At 41.7% G+C, this 14,701-nt stretch overlaps 1 protein-coding gene across 1 annotated transcript in view; it reads left to right on the forward strand.

Annotated features, from left to right (window-relative positions):
* LOC308280353 (rho GTPase-activating protein 20-like) overlaps positions 1-14,701 on the forward strand; it is a gene marked incomplete at its 3' end in the record, with an annotated part of 55,992 nt that overhangs the window by 33,377 nt on the left and 7,914 nt on the right. The window contains exons 9-13 of the mRNA XM_080720615.1: positions 2,916-3,104; positions 4,893-5,071; positions 7,236-7,400; positions 11,818-11,930; positions 13,352-13,541. Coding sequence (XP_080576741.1) covers positions 2,916-3,104; positions 4,893-5,071; positions 7,236-7,400; positions 11,818-11,930; positions 13,352-13,541 — 836 coding nt within the window. The remainder of the gene's footprint in view (positions 1-2,915; positions 3,105-4,892; positions 5,072-7,235; positions 7,401-11,817; positions 11,931-13,351; positions 13,542-14,701) is intronic.

Consider the following 14,701-nt stretch of genomic DNA (forward strand, 5'->3'; position numbering starts at 1 on the left):
TCCAGGACCTTTCTCAGGGTCCTCCATTTTGTTAGCAAGACCTGCTACCTTGTATTTACCTATGAACAGTTGTAAAGTAAAGTCAATGACAAGATACAACGGGGTTGACGTTTACCCCTGAGCACAAAATTACATCAGGCTGATTGAAAATCTGTTTAGGTACTGTGTCCATATATCCATATAGATAAGAGAAGGGGTTCCCAAACGTTTTTGTCTTAGGGCACCCCATAAATATTTTTTTAATCCGAGGCACCCCTACATTATAATTTTCACTCCTAGCACCTTATATTTATAGCATATCGTTATGTTCAAAACCGTTTTGTATTTATCATCTATAAAATGTACTAAACTAGTGAAAACAGCAGATAACACAACACCTTGCATCGCGAGGCATTGTGTCAGAGACGTCATTACCTACGGCAGGGGTCGGCAATTAGATTTGGCCTCGGGCCAATTTCTTTCGGGCCAATTAGATGGCGGGCCAGAACATTAAATGAAAAAATTAAAGTCTATTTTAAGAAAGTCATAGTTAAACAATACTGGAACTCCAAGACTGCCTTACAAGACATAGGCATCTGTGATTAAAAAAGAAAAAGATAAATATATAGACCTATGTGTGGAAAAACAAGCTGTTTTCCCCTCTTTCTATTTGCAAATAGGACTGATTAGTGGAGCCTAAAATAATTTTAATGATTACATACTTTTATTTATGTTCATAATTATTATTCCCCTCTTCTCTGCTGCAAGTAGGCTACAACATTACATACACATATGCATGATTCATAATAAATCACTTTGCACATCTCACAACGCTGTGCAGCACGACGCCTTGTGAGTTTGTAGATTGAATAATGTGCGCATTCTGCGCGACACCGCTGCACGTTGGATCAAACATTGGTCGTTAGTGTGAATTACCGTTGAGTGCAGCTGCAAGCCTACTTGTGCAGAAAGACAGACAGCTAGACAACGCCAAACATTCAGCCTTATCTGCTTCTAGTTGGCAAGAGAACACAATCCAAAGACATGAAGAAAGAGGAGTAAACAGTGAAAAGGGGCGTTTAAAGAGGAATATGGACAGCAAACTTTGTGTTTATCCTACCTACCTGGTCTCATCTACGCAAAGCCATTTGAGAAGCACCACGGCTTTGCCGTGACAGTTTTGGCTGCTTGCAAGGACTTTAGACACAGCACCAAAGATAAAGCATGGATATGGCACCAGTTAGTTTCCACTCAAGACAGAAGCAGTTTGACCACAGGTAGCCTACAACGGTACAAGCTCACAGCAGCAGCAGCAGCACCACTCCACTGCTGCCTGGTGTGACTCTCTGTGTGTGTGTGTGTGTGTGTGTGTGTGTGTGTGTGTGTGTGTGTGTGTGTGTGTGTGTGTGTGTGTGTGTGTGTGTGTGTGTGTGAGTGAGTGAGAGAGAGAGGGTCCAGAGCAGCGACACGTTCGTTCGCTCGTAGTGCTACCAATCTAGTGGGACTGTCAGTATTGTTTAAACAAAAAGTAAAATAAAATGAATAAATCTCAAAATAATCTGAGGGGCCAGAAATAATTTCTGAGTGGCCAGTTTTGGCCCGCGGGCCGCCTATTGCCGACCCCTGACCTACGCGTTCCGCGTCATACACGCGTTCACGTTGCCTAGAGACACATTCACGTCATGGTCCTGGGGTCCCGCGGACGCGCCGCCTCCGTTGGAGTCCACGTTAAAATAATTTACCGCGTCGCAAAAAATAAATAAAAATAAATAAAAAACATTTTAAAAGTCCACAGACGCCACCATTGTTCATGGGTGAAGGCATCCTACTTTACCCTACGTTAACACAAATCAAATCTGCATAGAAAGTCTTACAGACGATAGTGTCAGGTGCTACACCAAAAGGGGTGCCCTGATGAATTCGGTGACCGTCATACAAAAGGGACGGCGCTGAAATGTGACTTCTCTACACTGCAGGGACATGGCGCATGCGCACTGAAACTAGTGCGGTCTCTGCTGCTCTACTTCATTTCAAGTTGCTATTATAGTTAGATGGTTTAATTCGTTTTTTAATGTATTGCGTAAGATAAACACTGTAAAGATTTATTATCAGTTAAAACTGGAACAGCTAAAAACATTTCACTAGTAGTTCTCAAAGTGGGGTCCAGGGGGTGCCCAGATAAATGATAGTTAGGAACCAAATAGAACTTTATGGGTCTGTAACTCAGTGAACAAATAGAACCAAATGGACCCGTTCCATTTGTACTCTAGTATTTTAACATGGATTTTATAATATAAATTATAATATATTAAATTATATTATATATATATATATATATATATATATATATATATATATATATATATATATATATATATATAAAATATAATTATATATAATTAAATGGGTGTCTGTAGCCTTGTGTATTTAGAAATCCTAGTTCTAAGTTCAAACATTAGCCAAATTGTAAAATAAATATAAGAAATAGGCAAACATTTTGAAAATAGCCGATCTACAAGCTCAAAGCGCTCGAAAACATTTTATCGGGGACTCATAAAACCTTTCTGGGACCCATTTGAATGACCACCTGTGGGTCCCGGGGCCCATTACTTTGAAAACCTAGTAACATCACTGTTGTGTGCTTGTAGATCGGCTGTTTTCACTAGTTTTGTTTTGCGAGGAAAACATTGAGATAATAGCCATTTTGGTTAGAACTGACTGAAAATAACTTTGTACTTCAAGTTTAAAATGATAATAAATATTTGTTCAAGTGTCCAAATGAATTCCAAATATTATCAAATTATCTCGCGGTACCCCTGGACTGCCGTCACGGCACCCCAGGGTGCCCCGTCACCCACTTTGAAAACCCCTGAGATAGAGGACAGAATATATGTCTATTCCACCCTCCCTGTCTTAATCCTGTTCTCTGTCACCAGGCCACGAGTTTCCCTTCAGTATCCAGATGAGTCATGTGAGAGAGCCGCTGTCTCAGAGTAACAAGGACGCAGTACCGACCCCCGACAGACAGATGGCGGTGCAGGCAGAGCAGCTGCAGGCTAACAAGCAGTGCCAGTTCATTCTGAAGCGGCGCCCTGCTGCCGCATCACGGCAGCACGAAGGCATAGGTGATTTAATGGAATACAAACTGTTTTCAACCTTCATGTGTGTTGTCCAGTTACACCAGAGCAGTTTGAGACTTGATGCATTGCTCAGAGGTACTTTGACTGTACAAAGTAGTTTAACACATCTGGTGCCAACCCCGAGTTTCCAGAGTTTGAAAAGGTACTACCGCTGTGCCAACCCCGAGTTTTCCGAGTTTGGGCCGTTTTTTTTTTTTTTTTTTTTTTCAAAAATGTTTTTTGGACCTCCAGAAATGTATTAGGCATGATCGCGATCGCGAAATTGCATGTTTAACCCCCATACCAACCCATTCTTTCAAACATGGCAGCCATGTTTGTTTACATCTGAAGAAAACATAATGGCAGCCATGTTTGTTTACATCTGAAGAAAACATAATGGCTGATAAATCATGAATGCCTGAACGGATTTCCAAGCATTTTTTTGGTTTGAAAGCTGTGAACAGTGTGCACACACGTGGTGCATCATCTAGGCATGGGCGTGCACTTTTTACACAATTGCGCAATTACATGGAAGTCTGTGGTAACCATGGCAACGTGGGACATTGAAGAGAAGAAATCATAGCAACATAAGTGTTAAAAGGAGAAGAGGATGTTTCTCATTCACCTCCTCTCCATTGATTGTCACAGCTAGTCTGGTGACAATTACTCTGGTTTGGCACTAGTTCTGGTTCATAGCGTTAGTGGAGTTCTCCCTAACGCTATGTTCGTCTACCTTCCGACGAACATCGTCTGGTCCGAAAAACTGTATCGCCCCTCAACAAACCAAAGGCATCAGTGGACAGTTGAAAGCTTACTCAATAGTGGACGCAGTCTGGGCCCCCCAGGGGTGAAACTGTTTTTGTTATACTCTTCGGACCAGAAGAACAAGTCTTCCGGATTTGCCAAGGATTTGGGAGGTAGACGAACATAGAGTCCACTAACGCTATGGACCAGAGCTAGTTTGGCACTAACTTCTCAAAATGAGGTCTATGGATCCTTAGGTTTCCTTAAGCAAGTTCTAAATAGACCCTTTCAGGTCTGTAACTCTGAGAGTGGACAAATGGAACCAAATGGACATTATGGGTCCATTTGGTCTTGAGGCATAATGTGGTGGTCTTTGCTGCAGCTATAAACAGAATAACAAGAAGAAGCACTAGCCAGAAGGTCACAATTCTCAAAGATCTTTTTAGATTTTATCCAACCTGCTTCATCACTTAAAGGACAACTTTGTTTTTTTACAACAAGGGTTCATATTTTAGATTGTAATTAAAGAATATAAAAGATGAGTGTTAAAATGTTTTTATTTACTTCTTTCTATTGTTTTAGAGACTTTAATTATTTTTATTTCAGTGGCTGGGGGCATGCGTATCTTGGGAATGGGCTTATTACACAGAATAAGCCCATTCCCAAGATACAACGCAACTTTCATGGTGAGATGTGACTTATGGGGGCTAGAAGTGTTACTGTAAATATAAATAAAGAAATTGATGACTTATTGTGTCTAAAAAGACATATTTAGCCACTTGTATGCATGCCCCCATGCGTATGCATGCCCCACATTTTAACACGCTAAACATGATAAACTGATAGAACAAAGTAAATAAAAACATTTTAACGCTCTGCTTTTCTTTTCTCTAATTACAATCTAAAATATGAACCCTTGTTGTAAAAATAAAGTTGTCCTTTAAACTGTAGATTAAACCTTGAAAATCTCAAATGCAATACTACACTTTAGGAATAATAATAATAAATAAACAAAATAATAACATAATAATATTGTGTTGTTATTTTCAGAATTGTCTCAGAAGCCCTTCAAAAGAAAGCGTTCCATCATCAGTTGGGCCTTCTGGAAAGGCTCCTCCCCTCAGCTCAACGACTCCTCCATGTCCCTCTCGAGTTCCGCCTCCGGCTGCCTCTTTGGCCAACCGCTGAGCTCCATTTGTCTAGAGGACACTCTGCCTCAGCCAATCATGGTGAGCGGCTGCAATGGACTGACTCAATATACGTGACAAATAGTGATTTTTAGTATTCGAATTATTCAACCTCAAAGTATTCGAATAGTCGAATATTCGACATGACTGGCCAAACTGTCAAATATTAAGTAAGCAAGATGCAAACATTGTCTACATGCTACATAGTAGATCTGCTATTTTCACAATATTTATCTGTGTGCGAGGCGTTGTGAGCATGTAGATCTGCTATTTTCACAATCTTTATCTGTTTGCGAGGCGTTGTGAGCATGTAGATCTGCTATTTTCACAATATTTATCTGTGGAATTAATACCTACAATTCCAAGTGCTTGTCATGGTGGGGGTCCCCAGTCAAATATGTTTATTTTGGGGGTCACAAGCATTAACAAATTCATCCACCAGGGGCATTGACATCTCATTCTTATGACTTCCTATCTAGCCAAGCTTTATAAACTATATATTTTTTAAAGAGAAAACTATAAAACAATAAAAATAAGCGAATATTCAACATCGCATAGTGACTTTGATATTCAAATATTGGAATAATTGGTGAATGCCCTAGACTATAGAATACCAAAGTCCTGACGTCACTCGTTCATTCTTCTATATGGAGAATTGGGTCATCTTTGAATCGTCTCATATAATAATTGTGGTCTAAAAATAAACAAATTTTCCTGGCAGAGGTGGCTCTGTATCGTTTACGATAGTCACTCAGATAGATAGATAGATAGATAGATAGATAGATACCTTTATTATCCCAAGGGGGGAAATCAGTTGCCCAGAGGCAGCACAGCAGTATAAGGTTATTTACAAAAGTTACAGAGAAGTAAGAAAAAGAAAAAGAGAAAAACAAGAACAGAGTACATTAAAGAGCAAGGTACATCAAGAGAGGGAACGAATAATATATAAATATATATATATATATATATATATATATATATATATATATATGTCACCGGATGATAGAGAAACAGGACGGTCGAGAAACGTAGCACTCGTCATGCAGCACGGGGCGGAGCGGAGCCGCTCGATTGTCCACGACATTGCAAGCGGCGCGCAGGCCAGCGGCGCGCAGGCCAGCGGAGCGCCGCGCGAGTTACGAAGCCGTGGTGAATGCAATCGTTATATTTATGCCCAGGCCGTAAGGCCTGGGCAAGCCCACGATAAACGCCCTGTCCAAGTGACTACAATGGAGCTAATGGCTAAGCTAGGCTAGGCTAGGCTAGGCTAGGCTAGTAAATAAAGTCGCAAATAGAGTCGCACACGAGTGACGTCAGCGCCTTCACTAGTGAATGGCTGTTGTCGCCACCTGGTGGTGATTGGTGTGTGGTGAACGACAAAACAAGCGCTCTTACATAGAACGTCCTGCGTTACCCAAACATCCGGTAACATATATATACATAAAGTGTCCTTAAGCACAACTATCAAAAATAGTACAGTGCCCAAATCGAATCAAAAGTGACCATAGCAGTCAATGCTAGTTAGTGCAACAAGTATCTCACTGTCATGTCAAACACAAGCAAAAATACCCAAAAACTACTAACACAACCTAATAGTGCAGTGTCAAAAAAAAGTCAGTGCGAAGAAAAGGACTTGAAAAGAAAATAAACTAGAAAGGGAGTCACAGCCAGACGCACATGAGCACCCTCCTGGAAGGTCCTTAGAGAAATGGAACCAAATGATCACTCATTTGATACGGTCTGTTTCTGGCGAAGGTTTAATTCATTCGGTGGTGGTAACGATAATGCTTTCTCATCGTCAGTTGATACTTCATATCCATGTGAGTCAAACTGCCATGCTCATTTCATTGTTTAGTTTTGGAACACAGCAGTGGAGTCAGTTCAGAAAAATGGCAACATGACTGGTCATTGGAAGGAGATAATCAACGTACTGTAGAAAACAAATGTTTTTGAGATGTTGCTGCCGCCTCAATATTGATGTTCGTTTCACTGTATGAAGGCAACTTTCAAAATGTTACTTGTATTTATTTTTTATACATGTGTTTGCTTAAAAGTTAAAATGTTCTCAAATAAAGAAACTTTAATAATAGTCTAGGACTCTCCTAGATGGGGATCGGCTTTGGACCGAAGAACATGGTATCGGTCAGACTTTAGTCGAGGGTTTAACAGTAAATACAGTAAATATTATATCTCTGTATTCCTACAGGACATGCTGGTATTCTTGTATCATGAGGGCTCATGGACGCGGGGGATCTTCCGTCGCTCAGCTGGGGCCAAGGCCGTCCGGGAGCTGAGGGACTCGCTGGACTCTGGCATCTTACAACTTCCTCTGACCAGGGACCATGTCTTCATCATCGCTGGTGTCTTCAAGGTACTGTCTGGTAATATTAATAATAATAATATATTAATGTTTATTTGAATAGTTTCTCCCTCACTCTACCCTGTCAATGACACTTCATATTAAGGCATTCACCAAATATTCGAATATCAAAGTCACTATTCAACGTTATTTCTTTTTTTTTTTTCTCTTTAAAAAATATATAGTTTATAAAGCTTGGCTAGATAGGAAGTCATAAGAATGAGTTGTCAATGCCCCTGGTGGATGAATTTGTTAATGTTCTATACCAGGGCTTCTTAAACCTTTTTAGGCCGTGACCCCCAAAATAAACATATTTAAATAGATAGATAGATAGATAGATACCTTTATTATCCCAAGGGGGAAATTCAGTTGTCCAGTAGTAGCACAGCAGTATACAGTTATTTACAAAGTTACAGAGACGTAAGAAAAAATAGATAAGAGGGAAAGAAACAAGAGAACAAAAAAAAGAGCAGTACAGTACCAATAAAGAGAAGGTGCATCAATAGAGGGGGCGAATAATATATAAGTATATATACATAAAGTGTCTTGCAAAAAAGACCATAGCAGTCAATGCTAGTTAGTGCAAACAAGTATCTCACTGTCATTGTTAAACAAAGCAAAAATACTCAGAAACTACCAACACAAACTAATAGTGCAAAGTCAAAAAAAAAATCAGTGCGAAAAAAGAAGAAACTAGGAAGCGTGTCACCGCAAGACGCACATGAGCACTCTTCCTGGACGGTAGAGGTCTTCGGACCTGCCCGAGATCCGAAATTACCCGCGATCCGAACCGAACCGAGCCGGGTAACGGGGCCGTTTTCTAGCTTTTACCGCGGGGCGGGCCGGGGCCGGGGCCGTCTGCCCCGGTTCCCCGGGTATCTCCTGTTACCCGAGTGGAGCCGAGATAGGCCGAGATTGAAGTGAAAGTGAACGCAACAACTGCACCAAATAGATAACGCCACACGATGGCACTAAAGATGCAGCATGTAATCTGTTGCATTGGTTGTGAGAACTGAGAAGTAGAACTCACTCAGTCACAACAACACTCACTGTATCAGTTGGATTGTTATTATTATCAAAGATATTAACGTAACGTTTTGGTTAACGGTTTACAATGGAGTTGTCATTGCGTGTTGTCATGCTCTGCAGAGCAAAATGGACACTCAAAGCAGAAAGATATAATGAACAACACATGCGACAGAAAACGATAGCATTAGCATTGGCTAGCCAAATAAGAAGGAATAAAAACATGGATTTATTTGTATTTACAAACTGTCCGCATTGACTTACTGGTCTGGGAAAAGATCATCTTTTGGCGAGAGGCACAGCGCCGCTGACAGCAACAGCAGCACCGTGGCGACGTTAGGTAAGAAATATGTCTGATACAACTCTTAATATAATAACGTTGGCATTCTTTCATTTCGGGGCGACAGGTTCGGGTCTCGGATCTCTCGTTCTGCTCGGGTATCGGATCCAATTTTTCTAATAACAGGCGGGGCCGTTCGGATCGGATCCATCACGTCTCGGGGCTGATCGGGTAACGGTTCTCAAATTCCAAATGATAGACGGGGCCATATGGGTCCGGGTCCGTTTCCCCCGGGTCCTTTTGGGTTCGGGTAGTTCAAATTGGACCCGTGAAGACCTCTACTGGACGGTCCTTTTGGGTCAAAGTCAATACAGCAATAGTTCCTTAGAGGTCAATGTCAATACAGCAAAGGTTCCGTCAGTCTAAGTTAGGAAGGGAGACCTTTTCAAGCGTCCGTTATGTGTCTCGTTGTACAGCTTAAGGGCAGCCGGTACAAAAGATTTTCCTAATCTCTCACATCTCCGTCCTGGGTAGGTAAAGCGGTCGTTTCCTCTCTTACTCCAGTAACTGGTGATCTCTAGATGGAGGGGGTGGGAGGAGTTCTCCAAGATGGAATCCAGCTTCCTCGCTGTGCGCACACAGGTTACTTCCTCCACCCCCTGCAGAGAGGACCCGACGACAGAGCCTGCTTTCTTCACCAGTCTGTTTAGGTTAAACGTGTCACCTGCTCTGTTGTTGCCACCCCAACATGTTATACCAAAAAAGAGGACACTTGCCATGACAGACTGATAGAACATCTGTAGCATCCTATTGCACACCCCAAACGATCTCAGTCTTCTCAGGAGGAACAGCCTGCTTTTCCCCTTGCTGTGAATCGCCTGTGCATTGTCCGACCAGTAAACTGGGGACCCCCACCCTGACAAGCACTTGGAATTGTAGGTATTAGATTTAATGTGACTCGGTTCCGCAGATAAATATTGTGAAAATAGCAGATCTACATGCTCACAACGCCTCGCAACGCGAGGCGTTGTGACCATGTAGATCGGCTATTTTCACAATGTTCGCCTCTTGCTTACTTAATATTTGACAGTTTTGCCAGTCCTGTCGAATATTCGACTATTCGGATACTTTGAGGTCGAATAATTCAAATACTAAAAATCACTATTTGTGAATGCCCTACTTCATATTATGCGATGTTCTTCATATGACCTTGAACAAGCTCGCATTTACCCTCATGAACTTGAGCCGTCCCATTTTTGGGCATGTTATAATAGGTGAAAATAGACTTTTCTGTGACATTTGTTGAAAAAGACAAACATTTGGCAAAAATAGATACATATTTTGAGATTTACTGTACAAACTCAGTGCTTGTGTAGTAGATGGTTTGTTTTCGCTCTTGATGTACAACATAGTGTAGCGCCTAAGTGCATTCTGCATCCAAGGCTAGAGGTTAAGGTCATTGTTACCATTGTTGAGGGCCGTGTTAAGCTGTGCCCTTGTTTACCTTTGTGTACGCGCACATTTCTGCATATGTATGTGTGTCGGGTGTACATGCTTTAAAGTGAATACACTTAACTGTGAGTGTATGTGTGTGTGCAGGGTTCCTATGTGTAACAGCATATTTAATCTGCTCCAATCCTATTTTAGTCCTCAGACCTAGCAGGACAGGCTGTTCATAACAGCGGTGGTGAGGTTGTCCTTAAAATATAATCTGGATTAATATCCATTTCCATTCTAATCTGGACAGATGACAGCAAGCTCATGTGAATGAAGGTTTTTTTCCTATTACCTAACAACACATATGTTCATAAAGGGACATGCATGGATTATAATATTCATTTGCATTCTAATACTAGACCTGTGTGTCATTGAACAGTGATCTGCGAGTGTCTTACTCCCCCTATCAAACACCTGGTTCTTCAAATAAATGTTTCTTCACAGAAACAACAGGTTATTGTGAACAAGCCCAAATACAGTATACACAACTACAGTACTGGTGCTCATGAAGCATTTCAGGTTTCATAAATGTCACCTTCTTTTAATCTGCAGAGAAAATAGTTTTTAAATAAGAATAGAGGAGCCTGCTGTGTGTAGCTCTGTGGGGAAAGAGAGCTTTTCCAGGGCAGAGCTTTGAACACCCAGGAATAGCCATAGAACGTTAGAACACCTCAGGGCGACAAGCAAACTTGCCCTAAGTGGCGAGGTCGCGCCACAGTGATGTGGACATCAGGGATGTGGACATCAGGAAAGTGGATCAGGGATCTCCATGTATGGGCATAAAAGGGACTTGTTCCCCTGGCATCACAGGGATCTCCATATCTCCATATATGGGCATAAAAAGGTTTTGTTTCCCCTGGCATCACAGGGATCTCTCTAAGGGCATCAGGGAACTCCATATATGGGAATAAAAGGGATTCTGTTAGTGTGACATCACAGTGAAGCCAGAGCGTGATGTCAGAGCGGCAAACCCATTCTGGTAGAGTGGTTCCCCTGAGGGCGAGGTCGCGCCACAGTGATGTGGACATCAGGGATTTCCATATATGGGCATAAAAGGGATTTGTTCCCCTGGCATCACAGGGATCTCCATATCTCCATATATGGGCATTAAAGGGATTTGTTCCCCCTGGCATCACAGGGATCTCTCTAACAGGGCACCATTGATATTGATGACATCAGGGAGCTCCATATATGGACATAAAAGGGATTCTGTTAGTGTGACATCACAGTGAAGCCAGAGCGTAATGTCAGAGCGGCAAACCCATTCTGGTAGATTGGTTCCCCTGACATCACAGTGACATCAGAGCATATTTTTGCCCTCAACATAGGGGGATAGGTTGCTTAAACAAACACAAAAGTATAGTTTGTTTTGCATGTTTAGGAGGAATTTGCATAATCTTTACCAGACTCTTGGCCGGGTGCTACAGATTTTAGCCCGGGTGACCCGCCTGATTTTACTTTAGTTGAGTATTTCCATTTTCCAATACTTTTTACTTCTAATTCACTACATCTCAGATCCAAACATTGTACTTTTACTCCACTACATTTACTTGATGTAAATGAGATGTGAGACGATATGAGATGTGACACTGCGGTGATGGTGACCGTACGTTCGATGCTCCACAGGACTTCCTGCGCAACATCCCCGGAAGCCTGCTGTGCTCCAACCACTATGAGGAGTGGATGGACGTACTGGACCAACGCCAGGAAGAGGAGGAACAGGCACAGGATATACAAAGGTAACGTGTGTGCGCACGCACGCACACACACACACACACACACACACACACACACACACACACACACACACACACACACACACACACACACACACACTTTTGTTACAAGGCTGGGCGTATAACAATGTAATACAGTGGTTCTCAACCTATTCAGGCCGCAACCCCCAAAATAATCATAGTTTAACTGACGAGCACTAAGAGTTGAGGCATTACATTTTGAATAACATGGTTCTGTTAGGCGTTGTGAGCATGTAGATCTGCTATTTTCCCAATTTCTGCCTCTAACATTTGACAATTTGTCCAATGTTTAATTTGTCATTTTAGATGCATTAAAAAACTCCTTAAATTGTCACTTTAGAAATGTTCAGATACCCTCTATAGACTTTTAAAACTTTATTTTGGTTTGTTTACTTTTGAGTGAGAAAAAAACCTTGCACGTGAAGTTAATCATCTGGGGACCCCCCCACAAATAATTTGGGGACCCCCCCCTGGGGGTCCCGACCCACAGGTTGAGAACCACTGATGTAAAACAACGTCATATTGAGCTGCATTTGTCAGAAACATTTCAATCATTTTAATCAGTAAGATCACAAAGGAAAAACTATGTACGGTAAATGTTCAACTCCTCTTACTTTTTCTTTTACCATTTCGCAATAGGGGTGGCTGCAGTCAGACGCTATGTTTATACGGTACATCAGCATCTGCCTGAACAATATGCTATCTAAATAAACATCTGTTCATCACTATAGACAAATCCACAGAGCACTGCCCTGTAGTTGCAGTGCCGCTGGACACCGCAACTACAGGGATTCTACAGAATGATTGCTGCTCTGTGGATTTGTCTATAGAATACCAGGTAATCTAACCATGGACCTAGCATCTTCCAGAACAATATGCTAAATAAATACAGGTCTGCACAGTGAAACTGTTGAACCTGGAATCTGTCTACATCGGTGTTGATTTTGTCGACTAAAACTATGACGAAAAATTATTGTCGACTGCGTTTTTTTCACTGACAAAAACGAAATAAAAACTAAGCTGTGATGACTAAAACTAAGACTAAATATATTGACAATTTCGTCAACAAAATAAAAAATAGACTAAAACGTTAGGGAGGGACAAGTGGAGAAGAGAGTTATTTTATGTTTGGTTGCTCTCAGGTGTTCTGCTATCTCCAGCACACAACCAAGTGTAAAATCAGTCATTACGATGCCATCAAGGCCTGCCAAAATACATTTCAGTTGACTAGATCAACTGTAGATTTAACAAAGTCTTCATTTAGTCGACTAATATTAGACTAAAACTATTACTTTTCAGGGGACTAAATTATGACTAAAACTAAATGACATTTTATTCAAAAGACTATGACACTAAAACTAAATCAATTTATTTACTGTGTTTGACCACAACTCTTCCTGCAGGCTGATTGGCCGACTGCCCAAAGAGAACGTCCTGCTGCTGCGTCACCTTCTCTCACTGCTGCATGGCATCCAGAGCAACGCCCTGGACAACCAGATGACCAGCTTCAACCTATCGGTGTGCATCGCTCCCAGTACCCTGTGGCCTCCTGGGCCATGTAGTCCTGAACTGGAGGGAGAGGGAGCCAAAAAGGTGAGACACCTTTTTGGCCATCACAGAAAACTGGGGTGACTTATACTTCACCATACAATAGTGGAGTCAGTAGAAATATTTCGTTTTTGGGAAACATGGTCATAGGGCTAATAGTCAGAGTTCCTAGTTTGTTGTGTGTGTGCATCACAAGATCCACTTTTTCACCTTAAAGGGCCACTTCACCTCTGGGACAACTAGATCTGGTTGTACCAGAGGTGAAGTAGCCCTTTAAATCCAAGCAAAAAGTGCTAACTACACTACTCTTTCCACCCCCAACAAACACATCCTCCTAACAATGTTAATACCTTTTAACATACACGGCAGTGTTGGGAAAGTTCACTTTAAAAACGAACTGGTTCAAGTTCAAGTTCAGAACTTCTAAATTGAATGTCTATATATATATAATATAAATGTTTAGACGTTGCTGCATGCTATTATTTGTCAAAATTATTGACACAGCCCATATAGAAACACACACAGCAATAATTTCATCCAACTTAACATTGAGGTGCCCACAATATTTATGTGCCCACTGCCCAGTGCCCAGTCTTCCTGCACCCTTATTGTGAAGGGCTGAAGGCAGACGCTTCTAAACCTGGCGCACAGCATGTTTCCGTGTTGGTTAAAATAGCTGATATACAAGCTCACGTTGTCTCGTGGATGCAACGCGTTGTGAGCTGCGTGCAGTGCGTGCTATTGGAGCATGTGAATGAAAAGAGAGAGGAGAGGACAGACGACCGCGGAGGCACGGACCGCAGAATGAACGGCCGACGAACGCCGTTCACGGGCGTCAGAATGATCACGTTCGACAATATCGTTCATCAAGCGAAAACAATTACGTTCAGTTCACGTTCACCCAAAATATGAACGTGTTCATGAACGATCGTTCTTTGAACGCGTTCGGGTACAACACTGATACACGGTATATAGCAAATGATTATTGTGGCGATATATGACAACAGTATCTTGTCAGTAACTTGATCAGTAGTCTGTCAGGGCTCTGACAGGGCCTGACAATTACATACTAATCACATACTAACACCAGTCAAATCTGATATTTGAACATTGATGAGATGTTTTCTAAATTACAATACACAATAAAAAATAAACTTTCCCAGCAAGCAGGGTCAGGACCTGGACCAATCAGTAACGTCTCGATT

The sequence above is a fragment of the Nannobrachium achirus genome (genome assembly GCF_963921795.1).
Source record: "Nannobrachium achirus genome assembly, chromosome: 24".
NCBI classification, from domain to species: Eukaryota; Metazoa; Chordata; class Actinopteri; order Myctophiformes; family Myctophidae; genus Nannobrachium; species Nannobrachium achirus.